This window comes from Amblyraja radiata, unplaced genomic scaffold (assembly GCF_010909765.2).
Source record: "Amblyraja radiata isolate CabotCenter1 unplaced genomic scaffold, sAmbRad1.1.pri S158, whole genome shotgun sequence".
In the NCBI taxonomy this organism is placed as follows: Eukaryota; Metazoa; Chordata; class Chondrichthyes; order Rajiformes; family Rajidae; genus Amblyraja; species Amblyraja radiata.
This window is the reverse complement of record NW_022630144.1, coordinates 5,127-26,303: the sequence shown is the minus strand read 5'-3', so window position 1 is coordinate 26,303 and position 21,177 is coordinate 5,127. Positions and strand designations below refer to the sequence as shown.

Here is a 21,177-nt window from a genome sequence, read left to right as displayed (position 1 = left end):
GGGAGATCAGGAAGGTTTAGGCAGACCTGGATTGGAAGATTGGGAATACACCTTTAGCTTCTGAGAGGTTAATTCAAGAGACTGATAACAGATACTGAAGTAGAGGTCCTAACCCGAAACGTCACCTAACCATGTTCTCCACAGATGCTGCCTGACCCGCTGAGTCCCTCCAGCGCTTTGTGTTTTCACAAGTTATAGGTGTGGAATTAGGCCATTCGGCCCATCGAGTCCACTCCGCCATTCAATCATGGCTGATCTCTGCCTCCTAATCCCATTTTCCTACCTTCTCCCCGTAACCCTCGACACCCGTTCTAATCACGAACTTGTCTATCTCTGCCGTAACTATAACCGCCGACTTGGCCTCCACAGCCCACTGTGGCAATGCGTTCCTCAGATTAACTACTCTCTTGACTAAAGAAGTTCCTCCTCACCTTTCTAAAAGAGCGCCCCTTTAATTCTGAGGCTGTGACCTCTGGTCCTAGACTCTCCCACTAGTGGAAACATCCTCTCCACATCCACTCTATCTATGCCATTCATTATTCTGTAAGTTTCAATGAGGTGTCCCCCCCCCCCCTCAACCTTCTAAACTGCAGCGAGCACAGGCCCAGTGCCGTCAAACGCTCTTGTTTTTCTCTGGATGTATGCGTGTGTGTCAGTTTGTATCAGCCCCCAAGAGAGGTGCAATTATCCTTCCCCGTTGTGGCTCTTAGTAAGACAAAGCAGCAGAATTGGGCTATTCGGCCCATCGAGTTTATTCTGCCGTTCAATCGCCGTTAGGGGGTGCCACCGTGGCGTGGCGGTGGAGCTGCTGCAATACTTTTGTTTCCCCGAGAGAGAGGAGAGGAAATGTGAACAAAGAACACTACACCATAAGAACGGGGGCCCATCAGCCCATAGTGTTGGAGTCAATGCCAAGTCAACCTGATCTGAGCTGCCTGTAAATGATCCGTATCCCTCTAGTAAGATGGCCTTCAAGCGACTCTGCTTTCTGTTCCCAGAAGTGGATCTGCTATCCACTGCTCCCACAACTCAAAACAAACTTTCCTGATATAGAATTCCAAATTAAGGGCCTGTCCCACTATACGAGTTTACCCAAGTGCTCTCCCGAATCAAAAAAAAAATAAATCAAACTCGTGGTAAGTATGTAGCGGGTATGTCGGAGCTCGGGGCGTCTCTTAGCGGCTCGTAACGCTAACGGCAGGTACTCGGGAAATGCGTGAAGTTTTTTTATCAGCATGTTGAAAAATGTCCACGAGAGCCCCGAGTACCTACGAGCGGCTATTGGCCGTAAATCTCCGAGTTCGAATCAGGGGGAAACTCGGGAGAACTCTTGAATTACCTTGTACAGTGGGACAGGCCCTTTATACCTGGGAATTGATGGTATTTCCTGGCCCGGTCAGCCTTCCCCGACTACGCACGTGCGGATACCGGGGCCCACGCGCGGGGAGACAGCATCCCCACCGCGTCACCGGCGCCCTTTTCAATAGCGACGCGGCTGACGGGCCTCCCCCAACTGCGTAAGTCGTAAATATACAGGTGCTACTTTATTTCCGCAAACCATCCCGCGGGGCTGATTGGACCCCTTCGTGTCTCCCCGCGTCGGCTTGCGTAGCGGGCCCAATATCCGCACGTGCGCAGTGGGGGGCGACAGTCGCAGTTGGGGAATGCTTACCGGACCGGGAAATTTCCTGAAATTATTTTATTTCCCTAAAATTACCCAAAGACAACCTGAATTTCGGGTAATTTCCTTCAAAATGGAAACACTCATTACAAGCGCTCCCCTCTGTTAAATCCACAATTGAACAGCAGCAATTCCCACACCAACTGTGCTCTTAATATTCCCTCTCCCCCTTATCCTGTATCAACTCTGGACGGCTTGATTGTAATCACGTTCTCAGTGGATGGTCACCTAGTCGTGGTGGAGAAGCTCGTGTGGACCTGAGATCCTGAGAGCGATGCTCCTGGTAGGGCCACCCATGGCGGTACGGTCGAGGGGGAGATCTCTGTGACAAAGAGCAATCCAACCAGGACCTCAACGGTGGAACAGGCGGAGGACGATGGCTGACTTTAGTGGAGCGTCACGACGGCTGGGAAGGCGGATGAAGGCTGTCTTGGACTCCATGCCACTGGATCCTGACCCAGATCTGTCAAGGACCGTGCGGTGGTTGTCTGTGCACCAGTCTCCCCACGTTAAACAAAGTCACGCACAGGCCTCCTCCATGAGAGGACAGTCATGCTCGTTTCGAGTGACCGCTGATGATGAGTCAGGTAGATTGTAATCACGAGGGGCGTAATCACGGTGGCGCAGCGGTAGAGTTGCTGCCTCGCAGTGCCAGAGACCCGGGTTCGATCCTGACTACGGGTGCTGTCTGCACGGAGTTAGTACGTTCTCCCTATGACCGTGCTGTCTTTCTATGGGTGCTCCGGTTTCCTCCCACACTCCAAAGACATACAGGTTTGTCAGTTAATTGGCTTTGGTAAGCTGGAAACTTGTCCCCAATGTATAGCACAGTGTAATGTACTGGGTCGGTCCGGACTCTGTGGGCCGAAGGGCCTGTTTCCGGGTTAGTTCTAAACCGTTGGTTTTTAATTTTAGAACTACGGCGGGGAAACAGGCCCTTTGGCCCACTGAGTCCACTCTGCCCAGCGATCGCCCGAACACTCGTTCTATCCCACAGACTGGGGACAATTTACAGAATTCAATTGACCGACAAACCTGCACGTCTTCGGAATGTGGGAGGAAACCGAAACACCCGGAGAAAGCACAGGGAGGACTTGCAAACTCCGCACAGACAGCGCCCGAAGTCAGGATCGAACCCTGGGTCTCTGGTGTTGTCTCGCTGACTGTGTGTAGCATGCAACTGAAGAAGCTTTTCACTGTACCTCAGCACATGTGACCGTAATGAACGTAACTGTCCCTTGTGTAGGAAAGAACTGCAGATGCTGGTTTAAGTCGAAGGTGGACACAAAATGCTGGAGTAACTCAGCGGGTCAAGCAGCATCTCTAGAGAAAAGAAATAGGTGATGTTTCGGTTCGAGACTCCATGCATATCCATGTGTCTACAGTCCCCTTAACATTAACAAATAATGTTTGGGACAAAGACCCATCATTTATTTATTTGCTTCTGTGCCCCACAATTTGAGATTTGTAATAGTAAAAATCACATGTGGTTAAAGTGCACATTGTCAGGTTTAAATAAAGGCCATTTGTATACATTTTGGTTTCACCATGTAGAAATTACAGCAGAGTTTATACATCAGCAGTTAATCTTGGTCTCATCCGTCCACAAAACCTTTTTTTCCAGGACTGAGGCAAATAAATAAATGATGGGTCTTTGTCCCAAACATGGAGGGTATTGTAGAACGCCACTATCGTATCTGTCTCCATCAAAGCCCCTGGCAGGTCGTTCCATGTCCTCACCGCCTTCTGTGTAAAGCAAGAACTAGCCCGTGCTGCCCTGCAAGGAGGTGAAGGTGTGACAATGCACAGAGGGCGAGTGGCAGCATCTCCTGTACACCCCACCCCGCGCTCACAACGCCTCTGCTTCTGTCCCAGGTCCCAGCGTTCGAAGGTGACGATGGCTTCTGTGTGTTCGAGAGCAACGCCATTGCTTATTACGGTAAGGGTTCCTTGCTTCTCGATCTGTGTGCGGGGGCGGTCACAAAATGTTCCCCTTCTCCCAGTCCCCGGGGCAGGGCTGCTGTGGACCGCAGGAGGCTTGCTCTACCCCTCGCCTCCCACCCCTTCCTCCCTCCTGCTCCAGTGATCCGGGATCCATCCTGACCAGTTGGCGCGGAGTCTACACGCTCTCTGTGAGTTCCAGGACTATCCCAAGTCAAAATAAGATGAATGGATCAGGGGAGATCATGAGCATTGTAGTCGGGGTCAAACCCGGGTCTCTGGCGCTGTGAGGCAGCAACTCTACCGCTTCATCCCCCCCCCCGGAAGATTTAAAATCAGATTTTAGCTCCGGGATTTAGCGCATTCTTCCTGTGGACCACTTTCCTCCCACATTCCAAAGACGTGCCGCTTTGTAGGTTAATTGGCTTCTGTAAATTGTCCCTAGTGTGTGTGTGTAGGATAATGCCAGTGTACGGGGTGATCGCTGGTGGGTGCAGACTCTGTGGGCCGCGACGATGAAAGACCATTGTATCCGGAGAGTGTCTCTTCCCCCTTGCCCTTATCCTCTTTTGAAGGGTGAGTTCGATTTAGCTCTTGGGGCCAAAGGAATCGAGGGAAATTAGGGGGGGAGGGAAAGCAGGAACGGGGTACTGATTTTTGATCAGCCGTGATCGTATTGAACTGGCTAGAATGGCCTAGTTTAGAGATACAGCGTGGAAACCTGCCCTTTGGCCCACCGAGTCCAGCCAACCACCGAACACTATCCTACACCCACTCGGGACAATTGTTACATTTACCAAAAGCCAATTAACCCCGACAAACCTGCACGTCTTTGGAGTGTGGGAGGAAACCGAAGGTCTTGGAGAAACGGGGAGAAGGTGCAAACTCTGTACAGACAGCACCCGTAGTCGGGATCGAACCCGGGTGTCTCCGGCGCTGCATGTTCGCTGTAAGGTGGCAACTACCACTGCGCCACCGTGACAGCACTGCGCCTATTTTCTACGTTTCCCCTCCACTGTGTCCCCCCCCATCCGCCGCGTGGTTTTGAGCGTCGCCACTGACAATAGACAATAGGTGCAGGAGTAGAGGCCATTCGGCCCTTCCTTCGAGCCAGCACCGCCATTCAATGTGATCATGGCTGATCATCCCGAATCAGTACCCCGTTCCTGCCTTCTCCCCGTATCCCCTGACTCCGCTATCTTTAAGAGCCCTATCTAGCTCTCTCGTGAAAGTATCCAGAGAACCGGCCTCCACCCCCCTCTGAGGCAGAGAATTCCACAGACTCGCAACTCTCTGTGATAAAAAGTGTTTCCTCGTCTCCGTTCTAAATGGCTGACCCCTTATTCTTAAACTGTGTGTGGCCCCAGTTTCTGGACTCCCCCAACATCGGGAACATGTTTCCTGCCTCTAGCGTGTCCAAGCCCTTAACAATCTTATATGTTTCAATGAGATCCTCTCTCATCCTTCTAAACTCCAGAGTGTACAAGCCCAGCTGCTCCATTCTCTCAGCATATAACAGTCCCTCTCTCTCTCTCTCTCTCTCCCACCAGTGGCCGACGTCGATCTCCGTGGGACGACACGAGAGGCGGAGGCCCAGGTCCTCCAGTGGGTCTGCTTCGCTGACAGCCACGTCATCCCCCCCGCCAGCACTTGGGTCTTCCCCACCCTGGGGATCATGCAGTACAACAAGCAGGTGGGTCAGCCGCGCCACACCAGGAATAGGGGCCCCTATTCCCGGACATCCGAACTCCGCAACGAGCTCCCGGGCAAAAGTACGCAAAATCCCCCCGGCGGTGGGTTGGATTTGCCCCCTCCCGCGACTCTGGAGCAGTCGATCCATTCTTTCCTCGTACATCAGGCCTGCCATCCACAGACTTGCAACTCTCTGTGGGGAAAAAGTGTTTCCTCATCTCTGTTCTAAATATAACATAGAAAATCGGTGCAGGAGGAGGCCATTCAGCCTTTCGAGCCAGCACCGCCATTCATTGTGATCATGGCTGATCGTCCCCAATCAATAACCCGTGCCTGCCTTCTCCCCATATCCCTTGACTCCACTAGCCCCTAGAGCTCTATCTAACTCTCTCTTAAATCCATCCAGTGATTTGGCCTCCACTGCCCTCTGTGGCAGGGAATTCCACAAATTCACACAACTCTCTGGGTGAAAAAGTTTTTTCTCACCTCAGTCTTAAATGAGCACCCCTTTATTCTAAAACTGTGTGGCCCCCCAATGGCCTCCCATTTATTCTACGACTGGCCCCTGGTTCTGGACTCGCCCAACATTGGGAACATTTTTCCTGCGTCTAGCTTGTCCAGTTCTTTTATAATTTTATATGTTTCTATAAGATCCCCCTCATCCTTCTAAACTCCAGTGAATACAAGCCTAGTCTTTTCAATCTTTCCTCAAATGGCTTACCCCTTATTCTTAAACTGTGTGGCCCCTGGTTCTGGACTACCCCACATCAGGAACATGTTTCCCGCCTCTAGCGTGTCCAAACCCTTAATTATCTTACATGTTTCAATGAGATCCTCTCTCATCCTTCGAAGCTCCAGAGTATACAAGCCCAGCCGCTCCATTCTCTCAACATAACCTGGTGAACCTACGCTGGGCTCCCTCAATAGCAAGAATGTCCCTTCCTCAAATTTGGAGACCAAAACTGCACACAAAACTCCAGGTGTGGTCTCACTAGGGCCCCTGTATAACTGCAGAAGGACCTCTTTGCTCCTATACTCGACTCCTCTTGTTATGAAGGCCAACATGCCATTCACCTTCAACCGCTGTTCTCACCCCCCCACCCCACACAGGCCACTGAACACGCCAAGGAGGAACTGAAGAAGGTCCTGGCCATTCTGGACGAGCATCTGAAGACAAGGACCTTCCTGGTGGGAGAGAGGGTCACCCTGGCCGACATCACTCTGGTCTGCTCTCTCCTCTGGCTGTACAAGCAGGTACTGATTTACACGGGTGCATGGATGGGACAGGTGTAGAGGGATGCGGGCCAAATGCAGGCAGGTGGGCTAGTGTAGGTGGGACATGTTGATCACAATCATACTTTATTAGCTAAGTATGTTTCGCAACATACGAGGAATTTTATTTTGTTCAAGAAGGAACTGCAGATGCTGGAAAATCGAAGGTAGACAAAAATGCTGGAGAAACTCAGCGGGTGCAGCAGCATCTATGGAGTGAAGACCCCATCCTTCTTCAGACTGATGCAGGATGGGGGGGGGGGGCGGGAAGAAGAAAGGAAGAGGAGGAGCCAGAGGTCTGGGAAGGGGAGGAGACATCAAGGGCTACCGGAAATTGGAGAAGTCGATGTTTATGCCGCTAGGGTGCAGACTGCCCAAGCGGAATATGAGGTGCTGCTCCTCCAATCTCCGACGGTGCTCACTCTGGCCATGGAGGAGGCCCGGGACAGAGAGGTCGGATTCGGAATGGGAGGGGGGAGTTCAAGTGCTGAGCCACCGGGAGATCAGGTTGGTTATTGCAAACCGAGTGGAGGTGTTGGGCGAAACGATCGCCAAGCCTACGCTTGGTCTCAGCGATGTAGATCAGCTGACATCTAGAGCAGCGGATGCAATAGATGAGGTTGCCAAGCCATACAAATAAAAAGCAACGGATCGCACAAAACACATTTTAACATAAACATCCACCACAGTGACCCCTCCACTGTGATGGAAGGCGGGGAAAAAAAGTTGAAATCTCTTCCCTTCTTTGCTCTCCCGCGGTCAGGGGCTTCCCGCGGGCCTGGCTTCCGTAGCCGGCGGTGTTTGGGCCTCCGTGCCGGGGTAATCAGCTCCTGCATCGGGGGGGGTGGGGGCGGTGTCAGCTCCCCCGTGCCGGATGCCGAACTTCTGCGCCCTTGGAGCTACCCGACTAGCCTCTCCCGAGACTGCGGGCTCCCGATGTAAGGCAAGGGATCGACTCCGATGTTGAATCCACGCCCCCGTGGTGAGGCCCCAAGGTCTCAGACGAAGCTGTTCCCAGACTGTTTGGCCCGGGGGGGCTGTTGGCGAGGAGTGGGTCTGGGGCTTGACTTGGTGTTGTTCTGCCCGTCCCCAACTGTCCGTGACCTCTCTCCGTCCACAGGTGCTGGAGCCTTCCTTCCGCCAGTCCTTCACAAACACCAACCGCTGGTTCGTGACCTGCATCAACCAGCCCCAGTTCAAAGCCGTCCTGGGCCAGGTGAACCTGTGCGACAAGATGGCGCAGTTTGACGGTGAGTGGGCGGGCGGGCGGAGTCCATCGGGGCGGCGCGCGGTGGCCTAGTGGCAGAGCTGCCGCCCTCCAGCGCCAGGCACCCTAGGTTCGACCCTGACCGCGGGTGCTTGATGTACCTGTACCGTCTCCCTGTGACCCACACGCTGGTCCTCCCCCGAGATCTCCGGTGTCCTCCCACAGTCCAAAGACGTACAGGTCTGTAGGCGAATTGGCTTTGGTAAATTTGCCACTGGTGCACGTAGGGTAGTGTTAAATCGCTGGGCCGGTGGGACCAAGCTGTATCTAAACTAAATTAAGTTGTAGGGGAAGAATTCGGCCATTCGGCCCATCAAGTCTACTAGTACCGCCATTCAATCATGGCTGATCGCTGATCTATCTCTCCCTCTCCACCCCATTCCCCTGCCTTCTCCCCATAACTCTTGACATTCTCACTTATCAAGCACCCAGCAATGTCCACCGTAAAAACAGCCACTTATTTGGCCTCCACTGCCGTCTGTGGCAATGAATTCCACAGATTCACCACCCTCAGGCTACAGAAAATCCTCTCCTTTCCAAAATGATGTCCTTTTATTCTGAGGCTGTGGCCTCTAGTCCTAGACTCTCCCACTGGTGGAAATGTCCTCTCTGAGAAGCAAGCGACCACTTGACGAAACCCATGATAACTTCTTTATATTACACTCCCATCACCGCGCTTAATGGATCCCTTCCTGTCTGAAGGAGGGTTATGGCCCGAAACGTTGCCTATTTCCTTCGCTCCTCACCCGCTGAGTTCCTCCAGCATTTCTGTCTGCCTTCCTGACGATGCTTCTTTTGCTAACAGATCGGTAGTTTTCCTTTTCTCTCTCTCGATAAAATAACTGTTATGACTTTCTGGCTAAAGAAATCCCTCCTCCCTCATCGCCTTTCTAAAGATGCGTCCTTTTATTCTGAGGCTGTGTCCTCTGATCCTAGACTTCCACTATCCTCTCCACAGTGGAAACAGGCCCAACTTGCCCACACCGGCCAACATGCCCCATCTACATTAATCCCACCTGCCTGCGTTTGCTCCTTATCCCTCCAAACCTGTCCTATCCATGTACCGTTTCTTAAACGTTGCGATAGTCCCAGCCTCAACCTCCTCCTCCGGCAGCTCGTTCCATACTCCCACCACCCTTTGTGTGGACAAAGTTACCCCTCAGATTCCTGTTAAATCTTTTTCCCCTTCACCTTGAACCTATGTCCTCTGGTCCTCCATTCCCCGACTCTGGGCAAGAGACTCTGTGCATGAGGGCACATCGTTTAATGGGACCGATCCATCGCAAGGTGTCGCACTTTAGGAGGTCGAATGTAAAGGGAAGGTGTGTAGTTAATGATAATAATAATAATAATAATGGATGGGATTTATATAGCGCCTTTCTAATACTCAAGGCGCTTTACATCGCATTATTCATTCACTCCTCGGTCACACTCGGTGGTGGTAAGCTACTTCTGTAGCCACAGCTGCCCTGGGGCAGACTGACGGAAGCGTGGCTGCCAATCTGCGCCTACGGCCCCTCCGACCACCACCAATCACTCACACACATTCACACACAGGCAAAGGTGGGTGAAGTGTCTTGCCCAAGGACACAACGACAGTATGCACTCCAAGCGGGATTCGAACCGGCTACCTTCCGGTTGCCAGCCGAACACTTAGCCCATTGTGCCACCTGTCGTCCCATGATAGACCCTTAACAGCATTGGTAGACAGAGTCCAAGGGGGCAGTACATTGGCACAGTGGTAGAGTTGCTGCCCCACAGCGCCGGAGACCCAGGCAAATTCTCCCTGTGACCCACATCCCAAAGACGTAGGTTAATTGGCCCCCTGTAAATGACCCCTAGTGTGTAGGGAGTTCATGAGAAAGTAGGTTAACAGAACTAGGCCGTCACGGTGGCGCAGTGTTAGAGTCGTTGCCTCACAGCGAATGCAATGCCGGTGATCTGGGTTCCATCCCGACTACGGGCGCTTGTTTGTACGCAGTTTGTACGTTCTCCCCGTGACCTGCGTGGGTTTTCTCCGGGATCTTCGGTTTCCTCCCACACTCCAAAGACATAGAAACATAGACAATAGGTGCAGGAGTAGAGGCCATTCGGCCCTTCGAGCCTGCACCGCCATTCAATATGATCATGGCTGATCATCCAACTCGGTATCCCATCCCTGCCTTCTCTCCATACCCTCTGATCCCCTTAGCCACAAGGGCCACATCTAACTCCCTCTTAAATATAGCCAATGAACTGTGGCCTCAACTACCCTCTGTGGCAGAGAGTTCCAGAGATTCACCACTCTCTGTGTGAAAAAAGTTCTTCTCATCTCGGTTTTAAAGGATTTCCCCCTTATCCTTAAGCTGTGACCCCTTGTCCTGGACTTCCCCAACATCGGGAGCAATCTTCCTGCATCTAGCCTGTCCAACCCCTTAAGAATTTTGTAAGTTTCTATAAGATCCCCTCTCAATCTCCTAAATTCTAGAGAGTATAAACCAAGTCTGTCCAGTCTTTCTTCATAAGACAGTCCTGACATCCCAGGAATCAGTCTGGTGAACCTTCTCTGCACTCCCTCTATGGCAATAATGTCCTTCCTCAGATTTGGAGACCAAAACTGTACGCAATACTCCAGGTGCAGGTACAGGTTTGTAGGTCAATTGCCTCGGTATAAATATAAAATTTGTCCCTAGTGGGTGTAGGATAGTGTTAGAGGGATCCAGGGATCGCTGGTCTGCGCAGACCCGGTGGGCCGAAGGGCCTGTTTCCACGCAGTATCTCTAAAGTCTAGTGTAGGATAGTGTTAGTGTGCGGGGTTCGCTGGTCTGCGCAGACCCGGTGGGCCGAAGGGCCTGTTTCCACGCAGTATCTTTAAAGTCTAGTGTAGGATAGCGTTAGTGTGCGGGGATCGCTGGTCGGCACGGACCCGGTGGGCCGAAGGGCCTGTTTCCACGCTGTATCTCTAAACTAGTGTGAACAGCTGATCGTTGGTCGGCATGGGTCTCAGTGGGCCGAAGGGCCTGTTTCCACGCTGTATCTTTCAGCTGAAACTAAATTAAAACTATTAACATGTATATGAACCTAAAATTAAACTTCGTAACTTGTAGGAACGGCCTTTGGCCAGGAGAGGGAGCAATCTGTGGCAATGTATTCCCCAGACTGGTCACCCTCTGACTAAATCTATGAACCTTAAACTAAACCTAGGCTGATGTCCTCAGAGGTGGCAGTGGAAAAATCCAGCTCCCTCGCGCCCCTTTCCCGATCCCGGACCTTTTTCCACACGGTGTACGGAACGAGCTGCCAGAGGAGGTAAACATAGAAACATAGAAACATAGGTGCAGGAGACGGCCCTTCGAGCCTGGCTGATCATCCAAAATCAATACCCCGTTCCTGCTTTCTCCCCATATCCCTTGATTCCGTTAGCTACAAGAGCTAAATCTAACTCTCTCTTGAAAACATCCAGTGAATCGGCCTCCGCTGCCTTCTGTGGCAGAGAATTCCACTGATTCACAACTCTCTGGGTGAAAACATTTTTCCTCCTCTCAGTCCTGAATGGCCGACCCCTTAAGGGCTGGTCCCACCTGCGTGTCCTTGGCACGCTAGTTACGCGACCTCGGGTAGTTGAGGCAGGGACTATCCCAGCGTTTAAGAGGCAGTTAGACAGAAACATGGACAGTCATCGAGTGCAATGTGCGTGGAAACAGGTCAACTCGCCCACACCGGCCAACAATGTCCCAGCTACACTAGTCCCACTTGCCTGCGCTTGGTCCACATCCCTCCAAACCTGTCCTATCCATGTACCTGTCCAACTGTTTCTCAAACGAGGGGATAATCCCAGCCTCAACTACCTCATCAGGCAGCTCGTTCCATGCACCCACCACCCTCTGTGTGGAAAAAGTTACCCCTCAGATTCCTATTAAATCTTTTTCCCCTTCACCTTGAACCCATTTCCTCTGGTCCTCGATTCCTCTACTCTGGGCAAGAGACTCTGTGCGTCTACCCGATGATTTTGTACAACTCTATAAGATCTCCCCTCATCCTCCTGCGCTCCATGGAATAGAGACCCAGCCTTCTCCACCTCTCCCTGTAGCTCACACCCTCGATTCCTGGCAACATCCTCGACGGGACAGGTTTTGGAGGGACATGCTGGCAGGTGGGACTAGCGTAGCAGGGACATGTGGGCGAGTTGGGCCGAATGGCCTGTTTCCACACTGTAGAAAATAGGTGCAGGAGGAGGCCATTCGGCCTTTCGAGCCAGCACCGCCATTCATTGTGATCATGGCTGATCGTCCCCTATCAATAACCCGTGCCTGCCTTCTCCCCATACCCCTTGACTCCACTAGCCCCTAGAGCTCTATCTGACTCTCTCTTAAATCCATCCAGTGACTTGGCCTCCACTGCCCTCTGTGGCAGGGAATTCCACAAATTCACACAACTCTCTGGGTGAAAAGGTTTTTTCTCACCTCAGTCTTAAATGACCTCCCTTTTATTCTAAGACTGTGGCCCCTGGTTCTGGACTCGCCCAACATTGGGAACATTTTTCCTGCATCTAGCTTGTCCAGTCCTTTTATAATTTTATATGTTTCTATAAGACCCCCCCCCCCCTCATCCTTCTAAACTCCAGTGAATACAAGCCTAGTCTTTTCAATCTTTCCTCATGTGACAGTCCCGTCATCCCGGGGATCAATCTCGTGAACCTACGCTGCACTGCCTCAATCACAAGGATGTCCTTTTTCTCAAATTAGGAGACCAAAACTGTACACAATACTCCAGATGTGGTCTCACCAGATCACTCTACGACCTGCTTGTGCCCCGTCCCAAGGGTGGTTGCATGGGGCAGGGATGCAAGGGTGGTTGCATGGGGCAGGGATGTGCTTGGTTGGTGTGGGATTAACTGTGGTGGGGGGGTTCCTCCTTGTCTCCGGGCAGCCAAGAAGTTTGCTGACATGCAGCCCAGGAAGGAGAAGGCTCCCAAGGAAGCCAAAGACCCCAAGCCCCAGGAGAAGAAGAAGAAGGAAGAGAAGAAGCCGGCAGCAGCGGCCCCTGAGGAGGAGCAGGACGCCACCGACGAGGTCCTCTCATTGGAGCCCAAAACCCAGGACCCCTTCGCTCACCTGCCTAAGAGGTTCGGAGACCCATCCCTTTGCGACGCCCTTGTGTCAAGAGCGGTAAAACCAGGGCCAGGGGCCACGCACACAGTCTTAGAATAAAGGGGAGGTCATTTAAGACTGAGGTGAGAAAAAAACGTTTCCACCCAGAGAGTTGTGTGAATTTGTGGAATTCCCTGCCACAGAGGGCAGTGGAGGCCAAGTCACTGGATGGAGGATTTAAGAGAGAGTTAGATAGAGCTCTAGGGGCTAGTGGAGTCAAGGGATACGGGGAGAAGGCAGGCACGGGTTATTGATATGGGACGATCAGCCATGATCACAATGAATGACGGTGCTGGCTCAAAGGGCCGAATGGCCTCTTCCTGCACCTAATTTCTATGTTTCTACGAAAATGTCGGAGGACTATTTGTTGTACGTGACATCTAGTGGGGTGGAAGGTGAGGACTAGGGGGACTCTGCCCTTGTTACGAGTGGGGGGGGGGGGGGTGGGGAGAGAGAGCAGTGTTGCGGGGTATTGAAGAGACCCTGGTGCGGGCCTCATCTATAGTAGGGGAGGGGAACCCCCGTTCCCTGAAGAATGAGGACATTTCCGATGCCCTGGTGTGGAACGCCTCATCCTGGGAGCAGATGGAGGAATTGGGAGTAGGGGATGGAGTCCTTACAGGAAGCAGGGTGGGAAGAAGTGTAGACTAGATAGCCATAGGAGTCAGTGGGTTTATAGAAGGGTTTTGGCCCAAGACGTTGCCTATTTCCTTCCCTCCATAGATGTTGCTGCACCCGTGATCACAATGAATGGCGGTGCTGGCTCGAAGGGCCGAATGGCCTCTTCCTGTACCTATTTTCTATGTTTCTATGTAAAACACTGCGGCGGGAGTGTGTAGTTGACCGAGCCGTGTGGTCAGCCTGCCTTCATCAGACAAAGCATTGAGTACTACGGTCAGCGGGCCACGTTGGCTGGTACTGGTCTGACGAAGGGTCTCGACCACCCCCCCCATCCCTTCTTTCCGGAGATGCTGCCCGTCCCGCCAAGTTGCTCCGGCATTTTGTCTCTGTGCAGCTTTGGTCGGACCGCACTCGGAATATCGCGCGCAGTCCAAGCCCGTGTCCCCTCCCACAAAGTTACAGGACGGGTGTGTGGGCTTTGGAGAGGAGGGTATCAGCTATAAGGGGGGGGAGGTGGACAAATTTGGATTGTTTTCTCTGGTGTGTTGGGGGGGGGCTGAGAGGAAACTTGATGGGAATACTGGTCCCCTGCCGATTTTTCCCTTTTCCCGGCAACTGGTGATCCGGGGCCACCTTTAATCCAGACAAAATTACGGGAGCGTAAAACCATGTATAAAATCGTGAGAGGAATAGATCGGGTGGACGCACAGAGTCTCTTGCCCAGAGTAGGTGAATCGAGGACCAGAGGACATAGGTTTAAGGTGAAGGGGAAAAGATTTAATAGGAATCTGAGGGGTGACTTGCTGAGGGGTGGACGTATTATTAAAGTCATGCACAGCCAAAAGTTGTAGGTCAACTTGTTCTATTTGATCTATTTGTTTGTGCACGTCGGGTTGGTTGCACATTCGTCGAAACAGGGTGGACCATGTGAAGGTTGCAATCTCCCCCCACAGATGGGTGGTGGGTGTATGGAACGAGCTGCTGTTGGAATAGTCCCAGCCTCAACTACCTCCTCCGGCAGCTCCTTCCGTACAACCACCACCCTTTGTGTACAAAAGTTACCTCTCAGATTCCTTCGCCCCACACCTCCGCTCGGTTCACAATAACCAACCTGATCTCCCGGTGGCTCAGCACTTCAACCCCCCCTCCCATTCCCAATCCGACCTCTCTGTCCTGGGCCTCATCCATGGCCAGAGTGATGTCCAGCATAAATTGGAGGAGCAGTTTATACCTCCAGCAGTATGAACATTGACTTCTCCAATTTCAGGTAGTCCCTGCTTTCTCCTTCTTTCCCCTCCCCTTCCCGGCTCTCCCTCAGCCCACCGTCTCCGCCTCTTCTTCCAGCCCCTCCCTCACCCCCGCATCAGAAGTCTGGAAGAAGGGTCTCGACTCGGAATGTCACCTATTTCCTTCGCTCCATAGATGCTACCTCACCCGCTGAGTTTCTCCAGCATCTCAGATTCCTATTAAATCCTTTCCCCTTCACCTTAAACCTATGTCCTCCTGTCCTCGATTCCCCGACTCTGGGCAAGAGACTCTACCTAAGTGAATGGAGAGAGCTTCCAGACCCAAGAGCGCGTCTACCTCTTCTGTTCCCCTCGTGATTTTATACATCGATATTCTCTCAATACTCTCTACAATAAAACAAACAGCCGGAGGGACTCTGGAGGGTCGGAGAAGGTTTAAGGGAGAATTCCAGAACTCTGTTCTTTCCAAGGTCGAGCCTGTGGTAGTCTGGTCGTGTTTTTTGTTGGAAGGGACGCAGAGATTTTGTGGAACTGAGTTATCGGGAGAAGACGAGAGACTGCAGATGCTGCAGGAACTCAGCGACTCAAGCTGGGCAGAAGGGGCTGCTTCCATGCTGTACAACTCTGCGTTTCAATTTGATTTCAGTTTCAGTTTATTGTCACCTGTACCGAGGTACAGTGAAAAAGCTTCTGTTGCGTACTGACCAGTCAGCGGAAAGACAATACATGATTACAATCGAGCCGTCCACAGTGTACAGATACATGATAAAGGGGAATAACGTCTAGTGCAAGGTAAAGCCAGTCGAGTCCAATCAAAGATAGTCCAAGGGTCCCCGATGACAATAGATAATAGACAATAGGTGCAGGAGTAGGCCATTTGACCCTTCAAGCCAGCACCGCCATTCAATGTGATCATGGCTGATCATCCCCAATCAGTACCCCGTTCCTGCCTTTTCCCCATATCCCCTGACTCCGCTATCTTTAAGAGCCCTATCTAGCTCTCTTGAAAGCATCCAGAGAACCGGCCTCCACCGCGCTCTGAGGCAGAGAATTCCACAGACTCACCACTCTCTGTGAGAAAAAGTGTTTCCTCGTTCTAAATGGCCGACCCCTTATTCTTGAACTGTGTGGCCCTTGGTTCTGGGCTGGAACGGGGTACTGATTGGGGATGAGTCTGTGGAATTCTCTGCCTCAGAGGGCGGTGGAGGTCGGTTCTCTGGATACTTTCAAGAGAGAGCTAGATAGGGCTCTTAAAAATAGCGGAGTCAGGGGATACGGGGAGAAGGCAGGAACGGGGTACTGATTGTGGATGATCAGCCATGATCGCATTGAATGGCGGTGCCGGCTTGAAGGGCCGAATGGCCTCTACTCCTGCACCTATTGTCTATTGTCCCTTGTCCCTTGTGCTGCTGTGGGCGTGCCTGGGGTCTGAAGTGGAGGGCAAAGCTTCAAGGGCTGTTTTTTGTTTACGCCTTGGGAGGGGTAGAGGCCTGGGTCGTGGAGGGGGATGATGAATGAATGAATGAATCTCTTTATTGTCATTGCACATGGTACAACGAAATGTAAAAGTCAATCCCACGGTGCGATTCACAAGAGCAATTTTAAATATATTAGAAAAGGTAAAAAATATATACATATAAAAAAAATTACAGATAAATAACAATAGCAGCTGAGCTAGAACCATTCAGTTTAATGTGAGTGTTATTTCTTATTTTGCATTGTTAAGTTTCACGTATGGCTATGGGGTAGAAGCTGTCTCTGAGTCTGTTTGTGCGAGTTTTGAAAGACCTGTACCGTCTGCCAGAGGGCAGCGGGTGGAACAGGTTGTGTCCAGGGTGGGAAGGGTCCTTCAGGATGTTGGATGCCCTGCCAAGGCAGCGAGAGCTGAAGATGTCCTTCAGGGAGGGCAGTGGGCAGCCAGTGATTTTTTGAGCGGTGTTGATGACCCTTTGAAGGGCTCTCCTGTCCGCTGCAGAGCAGCTGGCATACCATGTGGTTATACAGTACGCCAGCACACTCTCGATGGAGCAGCGGTAGAGGGACACCAGTGGCGTTCGCTGCAGGCGACACAGATGTCTGTGTCCCTGCTCCTGGTACAGTGTGGATCAGGTGCCCCAAACACACTGCTTATATGGTTGTGGAGTTGATAGACACCAAACCAGGTTCCCCCTCCCTCCCCACCCGCTTATCCTCACTCTCCGCCCCACGCTCTCACCCCTCACCCCCCCCCCCCCCCCCCGCTCTATCGCACCCCTCGAAAAACCTGCCCTCTCCCTTCACCCCCCCACGCTCTCTCTCCCCTCACCCCCCCTGCTCTCTCCCACCCCCACCTCCCCCATCTCTCTCCCCCACCTCCCCCCCTTCTTTCTGCCTGCTCTCTCACCCCCCCTCTCTCTTCTCTCTCCCACCCCCTCCCCCTTCTCTCTCCCACCCCCCTCCCCCTTCTCTCTCCCACCCCCTCTCTCTCTTCTCTCTCCCACCCCCCTCTCTCTTCTCTCTCCCACCCCCCTCCCCTTCTCCCTCCCACCCCCCCTCTCCCACACCCCCCCCCTTCTCCCTCCCCCCCACCCTCCCCTTCTCTCTCCCACCCCCTCCCCCTCCCCTCTCCCACTGCACATTCCACAGTCAGCTGGAGATCCCACAGCACACAATGTCCATGGGTCGGTGCCAGGGACCGTCTGGATCTCGTTAGGCTGCGGCAGTCCCATACCTTCCCGAAAGGTCGGCTCCCCTCCCCCGCCCCGGGCTCCAGATGGATGGCAGATCCTCGCTGATCAGTATCCCCTGGTCCGCGCGATCCTCCGTTCTTTAAGCCCCAACCGTCGTGAAACCTCCAACTACCTCCGTTGCCAACTCGTTCCATACACCCACCGCTCCATGGTGGGGCCCCCCCCTTCTAAACTCCAGCGAGTACAGGCCCAGTGCTGACAAAAGCTCATCATAGGTTAACCTACTCATTCCTGGGATCAATCTTGTAAACCTCTCTCAGCTCGTTCCAGACACCTTTGTGTGAAAAAGTTGCCCCTCAGATTCCCACTACATTCCCCCCCATCCCCGTAAACCTAAGTCCTCTGGTTCCCATTTCTCCCACTGTGCATTTACTGTATCTGCAGTTGTACAGGGCTCTGGTGAGACCACATCTGGAGTATTGTGTACAGTTTTGCTCTCCTAATTTGAGGAAGGACATCCTTGTGATTGAGGCAGTGCAGCGTTTGAGGTTCACGAGATTGATCCCCGGGATGGCGGGACTTGTCATATGAGGAAAGATTGAAAAGACTAGGCTTGCATTCACTGGAGTTTAGAAGGATGAGAGGGGGGGTTTCTGATAGAAACATGTAAAATGATAAGGACTGGACAAGCTAGATGCAGGAAAAATGTTCCCAATGTTGGGCGAGTCCAGAACCAGGGGCCACACACAGTCTTAGAATAAAGGGGAGGTCATTTAAGACTGAGGTGAGAAAAAACTTTTCCACCCAGCGAGTTGTGAATTTGTGGAATTCCCGGCCACAGAGGGCAGTGGAGGCCAAGTCACTGGATGGATTTAAGAGAGAGTTAGATAGAGCTCTAGGGGCCAGTGGAGTCAAGGGGTATGGGGATCTCTTGACTCCACCCACTGGGCATCATCAGAGGCTGAATACGGTGACCATTTGTGCTCTGGGCCGGCTGCTTACAGACAGGACGGAGCCAGCTCTGACCATGACCTGGCCCTTGGCTGTGGTGGGTGATCTGTGGGGGGGGGCGGGGGTTGGGACCACCCTGCGACTCCATCTCGCCGGCCCCTCTGCCAGAGATGCTCTGTTGCCGTCTCCCGTGAAAGGTGGTCCGCCATGTTGAGTTCAAGTGTGTCGGTGAGAGACTGGTGGGGTCATTTGATCACGTGACGCCCAGTGGCACGGGTGGGTGATGTCATCGGGTGACGTGCCCGGAAATCGTGATGTCATCGGGTTGTGTGACCCGGTGTGTGTGATGCCATCGGGTCACGTGCCTGGAAACCGTGATGTCATTGGGTCGCGTGCCCGGTAATCGTGATGTCATCGAGTTGTGCGTCCATGGCAGGCGATGTCGCCGGGTTGTGTGATCCGGTGCGCGTGATGTCATCGGGTTATGTGCCCGGGAATCGTGATGTCATCGGGTTGTGTGATCCGGTGCGCGTGATGTCATCGGGTTATGTGCCCGGGAATCGTGATGTAATCGGGTTGTGTGACCCGGTGCGTGGGATGTCATTGGGTTGTGTGAGCCAGTGCGTGGGATGTCATCGGGTCATGTGCCCGGGAATCGTGATGTCATCTGGTTGTGTGACCTGGTGCGCGTGATGTTATCGGGTCACGTTGCCTGGGAATAGTGATGTCATCGGGACATGTGCCCCCCCCCCCCCCGGGTGGGCGGTGTCATCGGGTCAGCTGACCTCCAGTTCACGGGTAGAGCCGCTGCCGCGCCGGAGACCCGGGTTCGATCCCGACCGCGGGCGCTGTCTGCGCGGAGCTTGCACGTTCTCCCTGCGACCCGCGTGGGTTTTCTCCGGGTGATCCGGGTTCCTCCCACACCCCAGAGACGTGCGGGCTCGCAGGTGAATTGGCTTCGGTTAAAAAACTGCCCTTAGTGTGTGTGGGATAGAGCTGGTGTGCGGGGATCGCCGGTTGGGCCGAAGGGCCTGTTTCCACGCTGTATCACTAAGCTGACCCCCAGTGCCTGGGGCAGATGATGCGGTCAGTCCATGCGGGCCAGGGTTCAATATCTGGGCGATATATTTTCCCCCCCATTAATGTTTCTTTCTTCTCCCCCTACTCAGCCCGTTTATCCTGGACGAATTTAAACGCAAATACTCCAACGAGGACACGCTATCCGTGGCCTTGCCCTACTTCTGGGAGCACTTTGACAGGGAGGGCTGGTCCATCTGGTACGCAGAGTACAAGTTCCCCACCGAGCTCACACAAGTCTTCATGAGCTGCAACCTAATGGGAGGTAAGGAGGTGTCAGCCTTCCCCCCCACCCCCCGGGTTTCTCTCCCCATCTCTCCCCCCCCCCCATCTCTCTCCGTTCCCCCCCCCCCCCCACCATTACCCCCCTCACTCTTCTCTCTCCGTTTGCCAGGCATGTTCCAGAGGTTGGACAGGCTCCGCAAGAACGCCTTCGCCAGCACGGCCCTGTTTGGCGGCAACAACGACAGCAGCATCTCCGGGATCTGGGTGTTCCGCGGCCAGGAGCTGGTCTTCCCGGTACGGCCAAGGGGCGGCTCGCTCGGAGGGGGAGGGGGAGGGGAGGGACGCGGGGCAGCAGAGGGGGGTCTTTGTACAGTTGAGAGCCTGGGGTTGGTTCTGTTCGGCACGGTGGCGCAGCGGGTTCCATCCCGGCTGCGTGTGCTGTCTGCGCGGAGTTCGCACGTCCCCTCCCCCGTGACCCCGTGGGTTTCCTCCGGGTGCTCCTGTTTACTCCCACACTCTCAAAGCCGTGCGGATCTGTAGGCTGATTGGCCAATTGTAGATTTGAGTTGAGTATAGGAGCAAAGAGGTCCTTCTGCAGTTGTACAGGGCCCTGGTGAGACCACACCTGGAGTATTGTGTGCAGTTTTGGTCCCCTAATTTGAGGAAGGACATTCTTGCTATTGAGGGAGTGCAGCGTAGGTTAATTCCCGAGATGGCGGGACTGTCATATGCTGAGAGAATGGAGCGGCTGCAAGTGGGATAGCACCGCGCTAGGGTGCGGGGTGATCGCTGGTCAGCGCTGGCTCGGTGGGACGGTTTCCCCGCTGTGTCTCTGGAGCCGAATGTCTCTGTGTTTCTCTACACAGCTGTCCCCTGACTGGCAAGTGGACTTCGAATCGTACAACTGGAGGAAGTTGGATCCCGACAGCGAGGAGTGCTGCACCATGGTGAAGGAGTACTTCGCCTGGGAGGGGCAGTTCACACACATCGGGAAGCCCTTCAGCCAGGGCAAGGTCTTCAAGTGAATCGTCCCCGAGCCCGCCAGCCCCGCCTCGCCTCGCCTCGCCAGTCCGTGGATGGACCCTGAAGATCGCCGCCTCAGAGCCTGACACTGACACCTCGTCGCTGTTTGTCAAACGCAGACGCAGAATAAACACAAACTGACTTCACACGTTTCGCTCATTTAGTTTCCAGGCGCATCGCGGAAACGTTGCCCCTCGGCCCAGCCACGTCCACGCCGACCCCCCCACGCACTTGCACTGCCCTATGCACGCACGCACACACACACAAGCACACACACACACACACACTCACACACACACACGCACACACACAAGCACGCACACACACAAGCACGCACACACACACACACACAAGCGCACGCGCACACACACACACACACACA

At 53.4% G+C, this 21,177-nt stretch overlaps 1 protein-coding gene across 1 annotated transcript; it reads left to right on the top strand.

Annotated features, from left to right (window-relative positions):
* Nucleotides 1–3,522: 3,522 nt before the first annotated feature.
* On the top strand, nucleotides 3,523–20,941 carry eef1g (eukaryotic translation elongation factor 1 gamma). Its single transcript, XM_033016202.1, has 8 exons — nucleotides 3,523–3,620; nucleotides 5,173–5,315; nucleotides 6,425–6,568; nucleotides 7,707–7,836; nucleotides 12,762–12,957; nucleotides 19,640–19,812; nucleotides 19,942–20,066; nucleotides 20,639–20,941. Exons 2-8 carry the CDS (start codon nucleotides 5,298–5,300, stop codon nucleotides 20,795–20,797), a joined length of 945 nt encoding a protein of 314 aa, XP_032872093.1. The 5' UTR covers nucleotides 3,523–3,620; nucleotides 5,173–5,297; the 3' UTR covers nucleotides 20,798–20,941.
* The last annotated feature ends 236 nt before the right edge of the window (nucleotides 20,942–21,177 follow it).